Genomic DNA, 20,907 nt, shown 5'->3' with positions numbered 1-20,907 from the left:
TCCGCATTCTCTCCTCACCCAACCAAGTGCTCTTCACACCCTCAGTGATCTCGTCAACGATGCTGTCCCATTCCACACACATTGTCGGGATTTCCCATTGCTCCTGGGATAACCCCCAACCCGCGTGTGGCCCGTATCCTCTGGTCTCCCCTCCCCCTTGCACCTCCCAGTACTCCCCCTGCTCCAGGACCACAGGTCTGCTTCGATGGTTCCTGAATCACCTTTTCCCTGCTGCCACGCCGCTTGGCACATGCCGCTGCCGCCACCTGTCAGACTCTCTCACCACCCTCTTCGCCCAGTTATGCCTACTTCCCTGGTTCCCTTGTCACTTCGTGGGGAGCCTGTGTGGTCCCCAGATGAGGTCAGGTCATCCTGTCCTGCTGCCTCATCTCACTGGTGATCCCTGCCCTCACAGCACCATTCGAGTTATCACTGTGTGCTTGTGGGTGTGATTGCCCCATCGTCAGTCTCCACCCTAGATCTAAAGCTCTGTGAATGGGACCATATTTAATTTTGCTCATTGTCTCCCCTGTGTCCAGAGAAGTGTCTAACACTAGGTCCTAGACAAGTGATGAGTGGATAGATGGGTGGATGAGTGAAGGAAAGTGCAAATATTCACTATGGGGCATAGAATACAGAATGGGGTGAAAGCCTGCCCATGCTTATGCACCCCATGGAGAGTCTGAGTTAGTCTTGAGGGCAATGGGGAGTCATTGAGAGATTTTTAAGGAAGGTGTGAAATGACTCCAAACGTGCAGCTGCAGCGTGGAGAGCTGGGGGAGGGGAGCAAGGTCAGGGGCAGAGAAGGGTCAGGTGGCCCTGCTAGAATCAGAGGGCGAGCTGGTGATGGCACAGGAGAAGTCAACGCCCTAGGTCACCATGCCACGTGGCTGGGGAGCACTCCCTGTCTCCATGGGGCTGGGGGCCCCAACCAGTGTTCCTCCCGGGCCCTTAGACATGCCCATCCAGGAAAACCTGCCCCCTGGACTTCACTGAAAATGTGGGCCATGGTTTCCAGGTCAAGGACCGTACAAAGCAGCCACACAGGGACCACTAGCGTGCTCCCGGAGATGCTGTTTAACTTGTGTCTTGGCTTCCTGCAAATCATTTGCCATCCTGGTAGACAAGGCATACATAGCACAGAGTGCATAGAGTAAACAAGGGCAGAATCAGCAAAGCTGTTTTCCTCCCAGACCGCCTTGCAAAATGAGGCCAGTTAAAGTAAATATAATAAATGCTTTTTCCAGACAGACACACTCCTAGAAGCCCAGCAAGGAGATGGAAAGATATGCTGACCAAGCAGGTTAATGGGGGTGAATTAAACACAGCAGGAACACACCAGCTGGCGTCAAGGCCTCTACAGAGAGATGGAGACATTCGCAAAGATTAAACCAAACAGAAAAAAACAGAAATGATACAGGAGGGAACTGAGTCTAAGCACAGCCCATCCCTGCCTAGAGCCCCAGGCTGATCTGGCAATTAGCAGTTTACAAAAACGATGGCTAGTTGTTCAGATGGAGGCTATGCCATAAAATCATGAGTGATATAGAGAAGAATCCAGTCACATCCTCGTTCCTATGTCCCATGGCTGGCAAAGAAGATTCTACATTCATTGATCATCTGCCTTATGTCAGCCCCTCTCACGTAATCATGGCTTCTTTAATCTTTACAACGATCTCATGACAGATGTTGCCATCCCCATTTTATGGATGAGGAAATCGAGGCTCAGAGAGTTTGGAGACCTGCCCAAGCTCACAAAGCCAGCACGGGGCCCAGCCCCTCGGAGACTTGCCAAAAGCCTCCCATCGCATGGCTGCTCCTGTTAATATCTAAAATGTAAGGGACGGTCAAGACCTAAATCGTGTAGACTTAATACAGAATGGACAAATTATTATTGAGGAGTGGGCTTAGCTTGAACAATTATTGGGTTAGGGCCAGGCTTGTGAAATAAAACTATAAATATATATTATACATAATTATCCTGGGGAACTCACTGCTGGGGAGATTTATAAAGGCAAATCGCTTTATGTGATTTAGGAAGGAATTATAGGCATGTGAGGAAATCAAGGATGTCTCTACTTGCTGAGATGCGAATTACAAGGGTTGTTGGCTCTCTTGCTGTGGTGTCTGGGGGAAGAGAAGGACCAGCCGTGAAAGAGGGAGGGCAAAAGGAGGGAGACGTTTGATCCCCGCTCTAGATAATTTGTGTTCTTTTCCCTCACTCCCCAGCTTGGACACAAAAGAGGAGAGGTTTTCAGCATCCGAGGCCTGTGTTGGGTGGTGTTTTGTTTTGTTTTCTGGCTCCAAACAAGTCATCTGTTTGCATGTATAAAGCGAGACCCGGGCTGTGGGCGGGAAGGGCATTTCAGGCTCACCTGTGGCAGTCTGTCCCTGGCCAGAAAGAGAAGGTAGAAACCTCCCGCTCTCACCATCCCCACCTTTCCTATCTCCTTGTCAAGAACAACTAGGGAACCCACAATACAGAAAACGAATTGGGGGTTGCAGGGGTAGGGGGTTGGGAGGTGAAGTGGGAAAAATGGGTGACGGCAGTCAGAGGCACAAACTTCCAGTTATTGAGTAAGTCATGGGGATGTAGGGTACGGTGTGGGGCCGCAGTTAATAATATTCAACTGTATATATGGAAGCTGCTAAGAAAGTAGATCTTAAAAATTCTCATCACAAGAAAAAAATTAGAACTCTCTGTGGCAATGGATGTTAACTAGCCTTATTGTGGTGACCATTTCATAGCCTAATGTTGAATTATTATGTTGTACACCTGGAACTAGAGTTGTATGTCAGTTTTATCTCAATGTTTTAAAAGGAGAAAGAAAAATAATAATAATTGAGACTCCTAGCATCAAGTCCCTTTGTGTCTTGCCCCAGTTTTATTTGAATGCTTTGTTCTGTGGGACTTGTTAAGAGCCAGGACTTTGGACCCTGCGTCTGGGCACAGCCGCTTCCTGTGTGATTTGGGACAAACGACTTAACCTTTCTAAGCCTCTGTTTTGTCTTCTGTAAAATGGGTATAATAACCCTTAGCGCGTCATGTCACAATGAAGCTGATGAGGCTTTAATGAGGTCACGTGTTTGATGAGTGTGAAGTAGTGCTTCTCACAGAGCAAGCTTGATATGTGGCTGATCGGATGATGATGAGGAGGAAGGAGGTAGAGGAGGTCTGTGAGCTAATGGCTAATTTCAGACTTCTTGTAATGGGTGTGGCACAGAGCGGAGAACATGACCTTCACAGTGGGGTGCGGGCACCAGCAGCAAGGCATGGGAGGGTGCTAGGGTGCTAGTTTACAACCCTCTCCCCCGCTAATCCCAGACCCAGCAAATCAGAGCCTGCGTCCTAGAAGACTCCCACGGGATTTGGGTGTCCATTGAGTGGGTGAGAAGTGCTCATTCTGAGAGCGTGGTTTCTGAAGTTGCCCACAAGTTGCCCACTCAGGTTTGAGACCACCTTCAGAGATGTCCCCTTGGGGCAAATTTCTTCAATGCCCCATGCTCCCCTTGCCTGGCCACAAGGACATTGCGTCTTTCCTCTGGGTTGTTGGGAGGAAGAGAAGAAGTCAAGCATATCTACACACACCAACGCTGCATGGAGACCGGTTCCTAGAGAACATCCAACAGCCAGGAGACCCTCTCCAGTTTCAAATCCCCACAAAGCTCAGAGTGGTGCGGCAGCCTGGCCTCTGCCGGGGACAAGCTCACACTCCCCGATCCTCTCTCGGCCGACTTGAAGCCCTGCCATCCAGTGGCGTCTGTACTGATACTCCCTGCAGTAGCCCCCATCTTCTCAGTCGCCCTTTACCCTCTGCTGTGGGCCACCGGCCCTAGCTGACTGTCCGCGCCTCAGAGTCAGGCAGAGGGCTTGCAGCACACGGCCCCCCAGCAAAGCCTCCCCGCGCCCCAGTCCCTCCTCCTCAGCAGCACAGAGGCCAGGCTCAGGCACAAATTCCCAGCAAATTCCCTCGGGAGTATGAATTTTTTTCTGAACAACAGACTCCGTGTCTGCAATGATTTTTTTTCCCCCTCTGTTCTAGTGGCTTCTGTGTCCTTAATGATCACTTTTTGAGGCTCAGCCTCTCCTCTGGGATGGTGTGTGCTTGGCCTGTGTGCCAGACCCGGAGTCCCAGAGGGATGCTGAGTGTTAGCTATTTTACGGGTGCATCGAGGTACCTCGAGGTTAGAACGAGCAGCACTTACCAGAGACAGGCACCACCACTGCTTTCCGAGTGACAATGGAAAACAATAAACCCTGTAGAAAACTCCAAGTGGAAGGCAGAGGGGAGTGGGGAAGATGTGGGGGACAGTGAGGAAAGAAGGAGATCCTCACCCCTTGACTGGAATTTGGTCAGAAACCCTGCCTCTGACCCATGCAAATGAGAAACCCTGCTCTGTGCCTGAGGGACCCCTCCCTATCTGTCCCCTGAAAGGCCTGTGGCTGCGGTGCTTGGCCAAGAGGCAAAAGGGGTTTGTCCTCAGCCATCTATACATTCTTGCCTGGCGCTCCCCCATGAATGGGCGCCCACACTTGAGGAGCGCTGCGGCCAAGGGAAAGGTCAAAGGAGCTGGCCCCTGCGGCCACATGAGCGTGGGCTCTAACCCAGCCCCCACAGCCAGTGCATCACATGCCTGAGCACCCCCTTGGGGGGGGTCCCTCTTCGAGCCTCCTGGTGGCACTTCCCACCCACCTGCCGCTCTCTGCCTCGTGACTGACGCCATCCCCAGACCACAGGCTGCCAGTTGGCTTAGAAACCCTTGATTCCCACAGGCATCACGGCACAACACAGGATTACAAGAAAACAAAGGCCCACAGCCAGCCCCACAGGACACACTCACGCCCACAGGCATGCATTCACACACACTCACACACACAAGGCTGACCCTGCAGGTCGGGCGTGTGAGCCACCACCTTCAAGGCCACTTGTTTTGCTGGGGACTTGGAACAGAAGCCTCCCCCCAAGCCCGCATTTCCTCCTGGGGACTCACGGGAGGTGGGGGTGGTGTCTAGTGGTGAGAAGGTGGGTTCCTCAAGGTGCAAAGGTAGATGAGCTTGTCCACAGGAGGATTTTCCACGAAGAAATCTGAGCCTCCCAGAGAAGGCCAGCTGGCGAAGCGGGGCCGACCAGGGCACTTGATGTTCATTTCACCCTGTCTGCACTCCCTAATGTGCCTGGGCACAAACACCAGGCCTGGCGCCTGACCTCCAACTCCCTGCAGGCTCTTCTGAGGACTGAGGAGGAGTCGGGCAATGGGCCTGTGGCCGGGGCCAGGCTGTGCTCAGCCTCCTTCAGGTGAAGTCACAGCGACTCCAAGTGGCCACTTTGAGAAGGCGCCCTCTGAATAAGGCACCACCTTCCAGGGGCCAGAAAGTGGGGAGTGGGCTGCAGAGACCCAAGAAGAAGAGAGGAGAGAAAGGGCAGAAGCCTCCGCACCCCTCCTCCTCACAGAGCCAGCGCATAAGGGCATCTGTTTCTTATTCGTGTTAAAGGACTGGGACCAGGGAACCAGGAGAAAAGCCAGGGGGGAAGTTTTCATCTCCTGCTTTGGCTTCTTCAGAGGGGAGGGCTTGTTTACAGAGAAGACCCAGAGAGGGGATGTTCCTATAGGACAGAACGTGATGAGCCATGTTTCTCATTAATCTCATTGGCAACAAGAGAGTTGTATTGAAGAATATTCCTTAGTACTATTATTATTATTTTAATATAGGTTTGTGGTGCCTGTCCTTAAAGTTGGTACACTCCAAAAGCAGGTAGATGTCCTCCAAAGCCCGATTCATTCAGGGAACCTTGGAGAAACATCTACCATGACCCAGGGGGATCCTGGGAGCTTAAACCCCCATTATACTAAAAAGTAGATTATTGCCCATATGGTGTGATTTTAGGGGTTCTCAGAAAATCTTCTATCTGTCTCCAAATATTTCCCATCTTTGAAATCCCTAGTACCCAAATTCAGTAACTTCCACTATGAGGGGCCCTATATTAGGTGCCTGGTTTTCATGAATTATTTTATCAGATCTCCCTTTACATCTATTATTATTATTATTATTATTATTATTATTTACATCTTCTGCCTGTAATGCCCTTTCTCTACCTAAATACCTCTGATCCTTCAAACCCAGTTCAGACATCCCCTTATAAGTCTTCCCAACACTCCCATCACTCTGGCTATGCTGCTTCCATGTGTCATATGTTCCTTTCGCTATGCTACGGACTGAATTATATAAAAAATCAAACCCCTGACCCAAGACCCGAGTCTAGTGAGGAGACCAACATGAAAACTAAAGTAACAGTATAGTAACATTATTGCTGTAAAAACTGAGAGTTGGACTACAAACCCCTTGGGTACAGGGTCTTTGGGTTGCTTCTCCCTTTGAGAGCAGGTGTCCTATAAATGCACTAGGGCCAACAAAACCCTCACCCTAGTTTGGAAGCCTGAAGGTTCAAAGTTCTCAGGAGACAAGCCCAGGGATTTAGAGATGGAAACGGTCCCTATTTCTATGGGTCCACCTGAACCCAACCAAGCCTGCAGATCCTGGGGGGTCTTTTTCATGTTTTTTGCTGGCAAGAAGGAGCAATAGCAGCTTCTTGGGTCTGCTTGCCCCCACCACTTTCCTGCTAGCAGTAGGAAGCTGGAAGAACAAGTCTCCTAAACAGGGGGAAGTGAGTCATTCTACTTTCATCGCCCACGGTCCTTGCAGTGCAGGGACGAATTTGCTCATTCCCGCTGCTCTTCCGCCCTAACTAATCTCTTCCTGCTCCCATGCCCACCAGAGAATTCTGTATCTCCTGCCCTCTACCTTTCCTAACCTTGGCTAGCTTTCAAAGTTCAACTCGAGTCCCTTCTCCAGAAATCTTCCCCTGGCCACTGCTGCCCATGCTGGTCCCATCCCCCCTCTGAAATGGTTTCTTTAGTTAGCAAGCCATGGTGTAGTGCCAAATTCCTCAAATTCCAATCTGCTACTCCACTCCCTTCCACTAGCCTATAAGATTCTTAGGGACAGAGACCATGCTGTAACAGATCAGAAAAAAACAAAGGTCTTGAGTTCCAAAGCCAGTTTTATTGTCCATTAACCTCATGACCTTAGTCAAGGAATGGACTTCTCTAAGCCTCTATTTGCTCATCAGTAATGCCCTCCCAGCAGAGCTGCAGGGGAATTAAATGAAATACAAGGTACAATCTCTAAGGAACCATAGTAGTAGTAGGACTCTTGACCATTAGACACTCAAACAAAAATTGCCTTCAATTTCTATCCCTCCTTTCTTCTTCATTATTCTTCTAGATTACCTAATGCACGCAGCTTGGTGCTTGGTATATTGTGGGTGTTCGATAAATAATTTCCTCCTTCAGTACAGAATTCTTCTCATGTCCATCAGGGAAGGGCAAGGGTGATGTCCATTCAGCTCCCCCTGGCATCGCCTGGGCCAGGCACAAAGGAAGCCCTCAATAATGTTTGGTGAGTGAATGAACTGCGTGCTTTTGGGAGTTCAGAGAAGAATGGGCTTGCTATGAAAGAGTTGAGAAAAGCATCAGCCTCCAAGATGAACAAAGGAAGTTCTATAAGGCATGGAGAGTGGTGGTTTCCCCTGGGATGGATGTTCTGAGCTATTGTGCAGCAAAGCAATGGAGCCATTCATAGGCCACCACTTCCAGGAGGTGATGGAGAGATAAAGGGAGCATTGATGGAGAGCTATGGGGTCTTTAGAAAGTGAGAAATCCCTGGGAGTCCACAGAGGGCTGATGTAGAAGAGTGCTGGGTGTGCCTCCGACACACATTTTCTTTTCCAGCAGAACTGTATTTTACCTGCTGGCAAAGAGCAACAATTCACTTGTAGCACAGGAAGAAAGCTACAGGAAATCAAAGGGAAGCAGCAGGCAGGAACCTATAAGCGAGTCCCACTTTCCCATCCCCTCGACAGAAAGCCTGGGACGAGAGCACTTTAAATTCTGCTCTGCCGTTTTCTGGGAAAAGATGATTCCGTTGTAAATTATTGAACATTTCATTTAAGCTTCATAAATAAGAAACTCAGATGAAAACGTTACATGTTAGATCCGTTTGGCAACATATAATTTCTGTCTTACTCCCTCGATCTGTCACCCTTCATCTACGTCAGAGAATTTCTACTTCGTTACAGGCAATTGAAGGTTTCAATCAGATGCCTAAGAAAAGTAGTTCATGTCCCAAAGGTAATCTAATTTCTCCAACCGAGGATGTACCTGGGGCTCGCTGAACATATTGACGGAGATAAATGTGTGCTTGGAACAGCTCCGGGGGTGTTGCTATCACGGACTCAATCTAGTAACATGTACTTCCCCCCAGCCGGGGGGGTGGGCTCCTCACTGACGGGGACTCCCTGAATCACTGGTTTCAGTGGAGCCAACAGGCATAAGCCTCAGCCAACTGATGACAGGTGTGCCAAGGACCAGCCTGGGGCTCACAAAAAGGACTCAAGATCCTGGAGTAGTCCTCTGAGCCAGATAATAACGCTATTGGCTACTATTGGGGTGGAACAGGCACCGTAGTTCATTACTTCCTCAAGATGACCTTCCGAGATACACACCATTGCTCTTCCCAGTCTACAGAAACTGAAGCTCAAACATGCCAAGTACCAAAGTGAACACCTGGTAGAAAGTGGCAGAGCCCGAATGTCAGTGTAAGCACGGCAGACCTCAAAGTCTGCCAGACTTCAACCTTGACCTCCACTGGTGTTGACACTTTAGAGAAAGAAGTGATTGAGAAGGATTCTCGATGAAGGATTGAGAAGTGGATGGAGCTGGTCCAAAAGGGAAAAGAGGGCTGGTTCGAATGCGTTCCTCCAAGGGAGCCTGGTCAGTTGACCTGGTGGTTCTGCCATACTCAAGCATGGGGGGAGGGCATTATTGCATCGCTGAACTAAAGCTGTTCTGAGGAGAGGGTGTGGAACCCTCTGGGTACCATGCAGTATTCCCCTTCGTTAAACTGAGCCCTTTGTGGGGTGCATTGCGGGGTGCTGTCGGTCAAGCATCCAACTCTTGGTTTTGGCTCAGGTTGTGATCTCACGGTCATGAGCTCAGGGTCCTGAGACTGAGCCCCACGTCAGGCTCCACCCTTGGCGGGGAGTGTGCAGGGGATGCTCTCTCTCCCTCTCCCTCTGCCCCACCCCCATCACACACACACTATCTCTCTCTCTAAAATAAATAGATAAGTATTTTTTTTAAAAAAGAAGCCATTTGTTAAGGAAAGGTTGCTCAATGCATTTCCTGTCAAAATCATTCCTATTACTTTAGGGATCTGGGGGAAGTCACAGCTGCTCAGGGGAGTGGATGACATTGGGGGCATGATGGAACATTCCACTCCTAAAAGCCCTGAACCTTTGCCTTAAGTTCTTTTTATAATATGATGGTGTATTGGTTTGAATAGTGCCCTCCCCAAAATTCATGTCCGGCTGGAACCTGTGAATGTGACCTTATTTGGAGATAGGGTCTTTATAGATGAAATCAAATTATATGAGGTCAAAACAGATTAGGTGGGCCCCAAATGTGATGTGACCAGTGTCTTCATAAGAAGGGAGAAGACAAGGACACCCAGGGAGAATGCCCTGTTACAGACTGATGTTTGTGTTGCCCCAAAATTCATATGGTGCAAACATCATTCCCATTGTGATGTTAGGTGATAAGGCCTTTGGGAGGTGATTAGGCCATGAGCAAGGAACCCTCATGAATGGGATTGACACCCTTACAAAAGAGACCCCAGAGGGTTCTCTTGTTCTTTCCACTGAGTGGGAATACAGCAAGAAGATGGCCGTCTATGAACCAGGAAGTGAGGTCCACCCAATGTCAAATCTGTTGATGCCTTGATCTTGGACTTCTCAGTCTCCAGAACTGTGGGAAATAAATGTGGTTTAAGCCACCCAGTCTATGGCCATTTGTGGTAGCAGCGTGAGCTGAGACACCATGAGACAACAGAGGCAGAGCCTGGAGTGATGCAGCTACAAGTAAGGAAAGCCCAGGATGGCCAGCAACCACCAGAAGCTGGAAGAGGCAAGGAAAGACACTCCCCCTTAGAGCCTTTGGAAGGAGCCCGGCCCACCAACACATTGATTTGGGCCCTCTAGACTCCAGAACTGTGGGAGAATAAATTTCTGTTGTTGTAAGCCACCCTGTTGTCCTCATTTGTCACGGCAGCCACAAGAAACTAATGCAGATGGAGAAAAGACTCCCCATCCTACCTCTCACAGGTGGTGGTGAGGGTCAAAGCACATTCAGGTATTTTGAAAAGAACAAATGTACATAAATGCAGAATAGCATGATCATCAAACTGGGGGTCTTGTGGGCCCATACAGAGCCCCACCCCCCACACACAAATGCCTACCAAAAGGACTCAGACTCATCACAGGGTCCCCACAGGTGATGATTTGATCTCGTATTTTTCTACAGTCCCACTTCTAGGGCAAATTTGATGCTGGTTTGATGCTAGAATAATGGCCCCTAAAGATGTCCACATTCTAATCCCAGGAACATGTGACTCTGTCACCGTACATGAGCGAAAAGGAATTTGTAGATATGATTAACTTATCCAAGTGGGGCCAATGTAAGAACAAGTGTTCTTAGAAGAAGGATGCAGGGAGGACACATGGGTGGCTCAGTCAGTTAAGTGTCTGCCTTCGGCTCAGGTCTTGATCGAGTCCTGGGATCGAGTCCCTCATCCGGCTCCTTGCTCAGTGGAGATCCTGCTTCTCCCTCCGCCTGCGGCTCCCCCAGCTTGTGCTTGGGTGAGTGAGCTCTTGCTCACTCTCTCTCTCTTCCCCTCTTTTTCTGACAAATAAATAAAATCTTAAAAAAAAAAAAAGAAAGAAAGAAGGATACAGGGAGAACACTCAGGGTAGAAGATGAGGCAGTGGACACAGAGGTCAGCGACAGAAACAGGCTTAAAAATGCTGTTCTGGGGGCACCTGAGTGGCTCAGTGGTTAAAGCCTCTGCCTTCGGCTCAGGTCATGATCTCAGGGTCCTGGGGTCGAGTCCCACATCGGGTTCTCTGCTCAGCAGGGAGCCTGCCTCCTCTTCCTCTCTCTCTCTGCCTGCTTCTCTGCCTACTTGTGATCTGTCTGTCAAATAAATAAAATTTTTTAAAAAATGCTGTTCTGTCAGCTTTGAAGATGGATTAAGGAGCCACAAACCAAGGGATGCAGGCAGCCTCTAGAAGCCAGGAAAGGCAAAGAAATGATTTCGCCCCCAGAGCCTCTAGAGGCTGCAACCCTGTTGAACCATTTAGACTTCAGACCTGCTGAACGCTGAATTGTACAATAATACATTTATGTTGTTCCGAGCCACTAAACTGTAGTAATTTGTTACAGCAGCAATAGGAAATTAATATACCAGTCAAGCCAGTTAGTCTGAAAATGAATGTGGGAGAGGATAAGGAAACACCTCCAGATAATTGTAGCTATCCTGGGAGGCTCCCAACAATTCTTTGTATTAAACCCCCAAAGAATTTCCCCCAAAGAAGCTTACATCCTTTAGTTGGAGAGTTTTTGCACGTTTTCCATCTCCAGAGTTCCCCCAGAAGTCATCCTGAGATTGGATCCATAACTTCAGATACCCTGGGGTCTGAATTGCTGACCTTGGGAGGAGCCCACAGCAATGGGGCTTCTGCCTGTGCCTACGTGAAAGGCCTGACCTCCTGTGCTCAGAAAGTCCATCCAGTGTTGCTCCCTAGAAGGGATCCTGGAGTCTCCATATGGCTTCAGTCCCTGCCTATAAAAGGTGCAGTTGATGCTTGCACACAATGTTCAAAAAATGCTTTAAAGGCCCAAGTCCACACAATCCCTCTCGATGACACACTCCGCCAATTCTCAGCTTATACAAGGACTCCCTTCACCCGTGGTAACCAATCTGAGACTCTAAGTACCACGGGGAAACCTTCCACAGCAGAGCACATTTCTGAAGGTCACCAGCAAGGGCAGCCTGGCTGCCTTCCCGAGATCAGCAGCAAGAAGGGAGTTCTGCATTGAACGCTTCATCCTGTTGACTTGGCATGGACTTTCTACAATGTAAAATTGGGATTTTGTCCTCGGTAAAATTAGGAGGAGATTCAGGAAGGAGTAAATGTAAGATCTGAACAGGAATCTGAGCTCGTTGGCTTCCCTCCTTTCTGCCTTTCCCACCACAGACACTCACATGGAATAATGGTTGTTTCTGCATCTGCCAACAGATCTGGTGCCCGGCACTGAGTACGGAGTTGGAATTTCCGCTGTCATGGACTCACAGCAAAGTGTACCAGCCACCATGAATGCCAGGACTGGTGAGTAAGAGGATTGGTGCCAAAGAAAACCAAGATAATCTCTGTAGGCCTGAAAAGCCATGGAGGCTTGTCCTGGCAAGGCTTGGTCAGAAGACAATGTCGCTTCATGAAAAGGTCCCTGGATGACAGTTACCAGCCTAGAAACAACATCTCCCTGCAGTGACCTCCGTGCCTAACCTCTGACATCAGCATGCAGGATAGTCTCCCTCTCTTCCCCACCTCTCCCATGGTCTGAAGAGTTGCCCACAGAGGTGGAAAATTCCAAATCAGTTGGTGTCATAGCAGGTCATATTTCTTTCTAGACCACCCCGGAACAGGCAGAATGTGATGTCCCTCATCATGCATGACAGAAGCCCTCAGAAAGGCCACAGGGATAAAGGTTTAGATCTGGAAACAACCCATTAAATCTAAGGACAAAGGGAAAGTCCACCCCTGTTATTCTGGCTCCAGCAGGTTTACTTCCAAATTCTGGGTAAATTTCAAAGTTGCTCTAGTGCCTTTGGTACAGGCTGCCTGGACTGAGCTGGGGATTTTGAACCAATCCCTGTCCCAAGGCTCATTCTAGTGGAAACAACCTCTCTAGAGAACCACGAGGACATGGGTTCCCAGAAGTTCTCAGATTTGCACACACATGGCCAGGTCAATCAAAATGGCCTCAGAAACAGGGGTAACTACTGTTGCCAGGAAGGTCATATCCCTACTTGACAGTGGCTCCTGTTTTACCCTGGTTGGCTTGCTGAGAAAGGCTGGGAGAAAATGAATATAGAGAGCTTGACACCTAGCATCCAGCTTCGTCCCAGATGTGGATGTGTGGTGGTGTGGGAGCCCCTGATGCCTTTACCCAGATTGTCTGTCTATATTCCAAGCCCTTGGCCATCTTTCAAAGGGAAGGTGTTCAACAAAATGTGAGTTAATTGTCAGCAATGACAAGCTAATCATTGTGGTCAGCAGGCCTGCTGATAGCTTAGAAATCCACAGGGAGGTCCAATTCCAATAAATACTGCCCGATCTCTGGAATTTGTATAAATTAGGCCACTTGTGTTGATCCACAGAACTTGACAGTCCCCGAGACCTCATGGTGACAGCCTCCTCAGAAACTTCCATCTCCCTCATCTGGACCAAGGCCAGTGGCCCCATTGATCACTACCGAATTACCTTCACCCCATCCTCCGGCATTGCCTCAGAAGTCACTGTGCCCAAAGACAGGACCTCGTACACCCTGACAGATCTAGAGCCTGGAGCAGAGTACATCATTTCAATAACTGCTGAGAGGGGTCGGCAGCAAAGCTTCGAGTCCACGGTGGATGCCTTCACAGGTACGAGGGTAGCAGAAACCCCAACTGGGTTCAGGAGTTAATGGATCTTAATACATGAAGGTCATCTAGGCAACCCACTCTTTGAATGCCCCATTTTGTTTAGAGAAGGAGGAATGTGGGTAGAGAAAGAAGAGGTAGAGGAGAAATGAATAAATATATCAAGATGGAATGGTTGGAAATAAGGGGGAGAGATGAGCACACAGGGTTGCCTACAATGCCAGAAAATGTGTATCGGGCTTTCTACAGCCTGGACAAAGGGGTTGATTCTGTTCATCTTCCCCTGCCCGCACTAAATCAGTGGGCATTCAGAGGATCATTGCAATCAGGTGAAATTTCTCCTAGGAGAAAGATGTTAAATCTTGGGTGAGTATTACAAATAACTCATACAGGTTTTACCCTGCTAAGGGCATTCATTTTTCCATATATGGGTTGGAGAAAGGAGCGTGGACAGGCCTGGAGAGTGAGAAGGTGCAAGCTCTGAGTCGGCACGTGAAGGGGGGTCCTGGTTTACAAGGAAAACAGATTGCTTCAGTCAGTTGGCTCTTCAAAGCCACCACCACTTCCCATGTTTCAGAACCATGATCTCCTCTGCTTTACAGGCTTCCGCCCCATCTCCCATTTACACTTCTCTCACGTGACCTCCTCCAGTGTAAACATAACCTGGAGTGACCCATCCCCTCCAGCAGACAGACTCATTCTGAACTACAGCCCTCGGGATGAAGAGGAAGAGATGACAGAGGTCTCCCTGGATGCCACCAAGAGGCATACTGTCCTGATGGGGCTGCAGCCAGCCACTGAGTACATTGTGAACCTGGTAGCAGTCCACGGCACTGTGACCTCTGAGCCCATTGTGGGCTCCATCACCACAGGTGAGGCTGGAGGACTTGGCAGCAGGTGGTGAAAGGAGTGCCTCCAGAGGTTTTTAACAAGTCAATGAACTTTACAAAGAGAAACACCCAAGTAGTAGAGGGCTGCGCCATTTGGCTAGAGAGGGCCAGTGAGCTGTTCTGAAAAAGCCACCTCTTGCAGGATCGCTCAGAATGTATAAGATGGGAACCTTCCTTTGGGAAGGTAGGATGGACTCAATGTCTTAAGGAAGCCAGGGCCTGAATGTGTTGGTCCAGAGGACCAACTGGTCCACACGACCAGTCTGAAGAGAATTAGCCTTCAAGAGGAAACCCCATCTCTGACTGCTCAGTAACGTCACTCATACAAATGATGCTTCCTCAAAATTATATGGGACTGGAAGGCAACCATGTGGGAACCTGATACTCAGAAATTGGGGTTGATTTGCATGTTGCCTGGAAAACACAGGCACTCTGAGATGAACTGGATCATGCTTGCCTCATAATTCTCAAATACAATCCCAAATAGTAGTGTGCATGTGGGTGAGGACACATGTATTTCGCTGGTTTCCTACATAATAACAAGAACTCACAAACTTGGACAAGTGGATTAAGCACTGGCTGATTTCGACCCTGGGATCCTCCAAGAGTCAAAAAAAATAAAGTATCCAGTACAGATGAAATACAATTTAGGAAAGTGGATTTGTTCTGGACTTGTGCTCTGAAATCCCTCTAGACTCGACAGGCGGTTTTTCCAAATTGACCCGTAGGTGGCTGGTAAAAAATAAGACATAGCTGGGTTTGTCCAAGAGAAGTTGCTCCAGAGAAAAAGACCATGTTACTCCTAGTTCAAAACAAAAGATATGAACTTAAAAGAAGGTTCCCAGTTGGCGTTCACACAGGTGATATTTGCTGCCTAGCACAGTTTGCCAACTTGTCTTCATGTTGTTAAAATATTCCCCATGAACATGGTTTTAGCCAATAACTAAGGTTTCATGTGAAACTTTGGCCTGACCATGGCTTTAAGGGGGCTCTGGTATAAAGATCTTGTCTGCCTCTGAAGCCCTATTAGCTTTTGGTCCCCATGAAACCAACGATAGGAATCGTTTTTTCACACTGTGTTTTCTGTCTTTTCCCCTTAACTACCCTGTTCCTTGTAGGAATTGATCCCCCCAAAGACATCACAATTAGCAACGTGACCAAGGACTCAGTTATGGTCTCCTGGAGCCCTCCCGTTGCATCTTTTGATTACTACCGAGTTTCCTATCGGCCAACACAAGGTAATAAAGTTATTTGATTTCTCACAAGTGGATGGGATTTGGAGCTAAGTGAAGGTTGTGATGGGACAACTACATATCCCAGAGGATATCAGTCCCCTTCGCCTGCATTCTCCTCCTCTCTGTGGCATGTTCCAGCATGAGAGTGGGCTGAGGAGGAGCAGCCAAGAAACCCTGAACTCACCAACTCCTCTCACAAAAGTCTTGACTGTATTCACCCAGAAAGCAAGCTCTCCACCAGCAGAGTGAACCATGGTATCTAAGCAGTGTAGTAAATGACAAAGAACCCTAAAGGATTCTGCCAAGAGCCAGGGTCACATTTATGCTCCTGAGAGAGTGAAGTCTAAGACTAAAATCCTCGGGGATGCCTAAAGACTTGGCTGAACTAGATGGAGCCTTAAAGGGAACCACAGTGATGGTGGTTCTATTTCTACCACTCCAGCCAATTTTGAGTCAGAAAAAGTTGGTCCAGACCTCCCCTGCTTTCTGCCAGTTTCTGCTAGAGCATGCCACATTGTTAACAAAGTAGAGGGCATGCCCACTTCCAGCAGGCAGTGGGATTGTTTTCCAGACTCTCTCTGGGATGCATGGACCAGCCATGACCTCTCGACTGCCTTAAGAAGACCAGTTTGTTAGAAAACCACCTAACCACCTTTTTTCTTTGTTCCAAGGAACCTATAAAATGAGGGGTTGGGACTAGCATGCCAGGCCTCTTCAAGCTCCAACATTCTCAATCTATGAACCATTTCTCGATCCTCCCCAGTGAGTGCTGGGCCTTGAACCCAAATGTGCTTCATGATGAAGTGCTGCCAGAAGCTTCTACGTAGATTATACCATTAGCTATGTTGGTGAAGCATCCCTGAACTTTAACAGTGTCTTCTTCTCTTCCTTAGTGGGACGGTTGGACAGCTCAGTGGTGCCCAATACAGTGACGGAATTCACCATCACCAAGCTATATCCAGCTACTGAATATGAAATCAGTCTCAACAGCGTGCGGGGCAGGGAAGAGAGTGAGCGTATCTGTACCCTCATTCACACAGGTAGGCATGTCTCCCTGTCGTGAGCCAAGTCAGGACCCTGGTTGAGGACCTGCAACAGACAGAAGGGCCAAATATGGAGTTGTTCTGGCTAATACAGAGGACATTGCCTCTGGGCTCAGAAGCTCCATTTCTGAGTGCTCCTGTGGCTCACTATGTCATGCAAAGCAATTTATGGTTTCTCTTCCCTCTGCTATTCCTCTCTAATACTGGGAATTTAGAGAGTAACCCTCTTCTAAGAGTTATATTGGTTTAGGTCAGAAATTTTCAAGGAATTTTCAATAGGAGAAGTGACCTTTCGAAGACCCATTATGGAAGAGAATTCCAGAGCAGACATCTGAATCATCTCATCTAATTTTTTAAAAGACTCAGTCATGTAAATTTTACCTTAGGGAAGGAAAAGGTTGTTATTTCAGTAATAATCCTCGGGGTCCTGAAGCTCTTCATCCTAGTCAGAAACCACCAAGTCACTGCATTGGCTATTGCTTTGTGCTCCAAAAGTGGAGGACTTTTTTTGGAAAATGAGCTCCTTGGATGGGCCTGAGAACAGGGCTCCTGCACCAGCTCTATTTCTCCTCCTGCTCTGGCCCAGAGTTCGCCCACCATGCAGAACTAGGAAAGATTTGCTATAGAAGGCACCAGAGGGAAGAGCCAAAGTTTTCTGTCCCCAGACCTAACCTCCCAGTTGAGCTATTGTTCCCATTGCACATGGGAAACATCCAGCTTGCCTCGTTAGAACACTAGAATTTCTTGAGGCTGCTTCATTTGATCAGAGAATGCATTTCCTGAATGAGGAAAAGGTAACTTGGAATTCCTCACTGCTTTTGTAGATGCTCTCACAGGCCCAGAAACATCTGTAAAGTAATGGCCAAAGAAACATGCCCTCAGAATGTTTCAGAACCTAAAAAAATTATTCTTCTAAAAAACACAACAGGATATTTTCATCTTCCCTAGTCTCCTTCCAGGCCTGTAAATACACATAATGCAACCATGCTTTTGGTCTAGCCTTTCCTCTCCATCAAATTATCTGTGACCGTTAAGGAATCAAGAAATAGTGACTCAAAGTGATGCCCAGTGAGTCCAAAGAAGCCTCCCATTAACCTTCCTGAAAGTCTTAGAAATTCATGCTAAAGAAATTAGACTTTTTCTCTTTGAGGACTATAAAATGGATTTCAAGAGCCTTCTAACCCCTAAGGTAAAAGAAAGCAGCAACTTGGGTCAAGTTGGGTCAACCCCATTCCTTGTGTTCTTGGTCATAAGCAGCAAGTATCTGTGAAGTGGAGATACAGCCACGTACCAACCCAAACCACCCTCCTTCAGATTCAGACAGAGCTACTGTGGCAACCCTGATAAACAGATTGCCCACAGAAATGTCCTCTCCTGCTGTTGTTTTAATGTGAGAACTATGATTTTACAACTTCGGAAAATGAGACCTCCTTCAGGGTCTCATAGTTAATCTCAGCGAGATCAAGCTAACTGTAGTCTTCCAAGACTTTTCTTCTTTGTCTCTTTTCATGAGGTTGCATTTGAAGAACTTGTTTTGACAATTCAGATATTAAAATTTTAAAAATATTTCACAGTTGTCACTTCCAAATAACGAACATAGACAAGCAATGGAAACCTTTAGTTAGAGAACAGGGCCAGATCAACAACATATCTTGGTCCCCAAGAGTAAACTACATGACACCTAGGTTGAGTTGATACCTAAACTATTATAATAACATCCATTTCTGACATAAATCCAAAATTTATAGAAGGGAAGCATAGTAAGAAACAAAGGCATAAAGCATGGGCAAATAAGAATAGGAGCTTGGTTCCGTGTTGAGTAAACTCTGTTCCCCCCAACAGACACTAGTGGCCTTTAGCCTGAAAGAATCCCCATGACTCGCTAGGCCACAAAAGGGATACCCAAGACTTAATACAAAGGGAGCCTGTGAGTAGCAAAGCAAGAATTCACTCATTATATATGATTCTCAAGGCAACCTGAGTCCTATTCAGTCCCTCCACAAGTATTGGGAAACTTGCAAGTTCTAGGTGCTGTGGATACTCCTTGACTTCATGGAACTCTCATCACACTTTCTGAAGCTCATGAACAGAGATTGTCCCACAAGACATGTCCCTTATATTTATGAAAGTGCAAACAGCCTGGAAAGCAAATTATCTCATTAACTAAAGAAATATAACAATTCCTCTATGTTCTTAGTTTCTCCATCTAAGTTTAAATGTGTAAAACATAACAGCCATACCTTGGAATCCCCCATAGCCCCTGACAGTGCTCTGTGCATAAGTTAATGGATCAACTAAAAGGAAGATCTGGGGCCCATCATGAGGGAACTGCGTACTCGTGAGGAAGAAGGGAAGGGAGAAGAAGTTGGGATCAGAAAGGAAGGAAGGAAAGAGGTCTCCAGTCACTTCATTGTTTTGTATGGCACAGCAGCAGACAAGCATGATGGAGGAAACTATAAGAGATAGTTCACTGCACTTCCATCCTTCCATATCTCCTATGTTTACCTGATCTTCCCGGCTCTGTTTCAGCCATGGACAACCCTGTGGATCTGACTGCTAGCAACATTACTCCAACAGAAGCCCTACTGCAGTGGAAGCCTCCAATGGGTCAAGTGGAGAACTACGTCATTATTCTCACACACTTTGCAGGTGAATATTTACAGGTCTATGCACTGGGCAGGTGGGAATGGTGGGGATAGGCGCTGAAGGCTATTATGAAAGTTTAAAAAAAAAAAAAAGGACATTTTATCAATGTGAGGGACATCTTAGAAATTGTCCTGCTTTACTTTCCCTGTAAAGCTCTAAAGATTTCCCTAAACTCTACAACCTATATCAACTACAGGAATTCAGAAAGCTGAATTGGAAAGGTACAACAAGGGCATGTAAACAAAAGCAAATATAAAAATAGAGGAATAGCACTGGGAAGACAAAATTCAGAATTGAGCTAAGACTTTCCCCCAAATGCTATAGGGAAGAAAGCACACTTTTCTAGATGTTTATAGAGCAAGGAAAAACACTAAAGCACGATGCTTGTAGCAAATAACACATGGTAACAAAACATCCAGAGCTAGCAAACTCCTGTTGCTTTAGTCTTGTCTACCCATATGCAACACCAAAGTTTGAGCCAACATGAAATCTGGAGTTTCATTGTCTTCTCACCATGCTTGTTCACCTTACACTATTTGAAGTTGAATAAAGAAGCCCAAAGCACAATAAATGTTGAGTAATTCAAGTATCTAAGCCTGGGAAAGTTATTTCCTTGCCTAAATTATACATGTGATCACAAAACTGTTGTGGATTATATTCAGGAATCCAGAGAACAGAGATACCAGAAGACAAAAGATAAGCAGATGTCTTAATTTTCAAAAAAATGACAGAGAAAGCCAAGTTTATAAGCTGTAAAGTAAACTGATTATTAAAGGTTGGAAAAATAAAAACCAAAACAGACTATTAAATAAATTGGAAAAATATATCAGCACAGGGTCACCAAGAATAAGTTTTACCAAAGCCATTTTAAATCTTTTTTTTAGAATTGGCAAATCTGCTAGCACACTTGAATTTCAGCAAGGCATCAGAAAAACCTACTTATCACTTAGATGGAAAAATAAATGATGGATCATATTTGGAGTAACATAGACTGGTAGCCATTTGAATAGTGCTCCTCAAGGAATGAATATCATGACTACAGATACATCATAACCCATCTATGTGCATACACAATCAATTTCAACTCCTGCCCCCTTTCCTTGCATGTCACAGGCCCGCATTTCTTAACTCCTACCATGCCTTCCCAGACCACCATGCATTTGCACTCATTGTTTCCTCTACCTGGAAATTCCCTCCCCACATGTCTTCCTAGACAAACCCATCCTCTAAGTCTTAGTTTCAACACTATGTCCTCCGTCAAAACTTCCAGTGTTCCCACCCACCCGCTCACAGGTGCAAAGTACATGGCTCTGTCATGGCAACTGACTTCCATTCATTCAACAAATGTTTTGGAATGTCCTCCCATGAGCCATACGCTCAACAAAGCTGTAAGAATTCAGAGACAAAATTTGGGTGCTTCTCCTCGCGGAACTCACTTCTGATGATGACGAGACGGGCACATGGTTAGAACCCAACGTGAGCAGTGCTGTGATAGA

At 47.1% G+C, this 20,907-nt stretch overlaps 1 protein-coding gene across 3 annotated transcripts in view; it reads left to right on the top strand.

Moving 5' to 3' along the window:
- TNR (tenascin R) overlaps positions 1–20,907 on the top strand; it is a 391,950-nt gene that overhangs the window by 340,079 nt on the left and 30,964 nt on the right. For all 3 annotated transcript variants that reach the window (XM_032838745.1, XM_032838744.1, XM_032838746.1), the window contains 6 exons: positions 12,195–12,284; positions 13,337–13,600; positions 14,200–14,469; positions 15,606–15,725; positions 16,616–16,762; positions 19,295–19,414. In XM_032838745.1, the coding sequence (XP_032694636.1) occupies positions 12,195–12,284; positions 13,337–13,600; positions 14,200–14,469; positions 15,606–15,725; positions 16,616–16,762; positions 19,295–19,414 (1,011 nt within the window). The remainder of the gene's footprint in view (positions 1–12,194; positions 12,285–13,336; positions 13,601–14,199; positions 14,470–15,605; positions 15,726–16,615; positions 16,763–19,294; positions 19,415–20,907) is intronic.

This window comes from Lontra canadensis, unplaced genomic scaffold (genome assembly GCF_010015895.1).
Source record: "Lontra canadensis isolate GAN:19392208 unplaced genomic scaffold, GSC_riverotter_1.0 scaffold106, whole genome shotgun sequence".
Classification (NCBI taxonomy): Eukaryota; Metazoa; Chordata; class Mammalia; order Carnivora; family Mustelidae; genus Lontra; species Lontra canadensis.
Note: the sequence above shows the minus strand (reverse complement) of the source record. Positions and strands in the feature narration are given on the sequence as shown.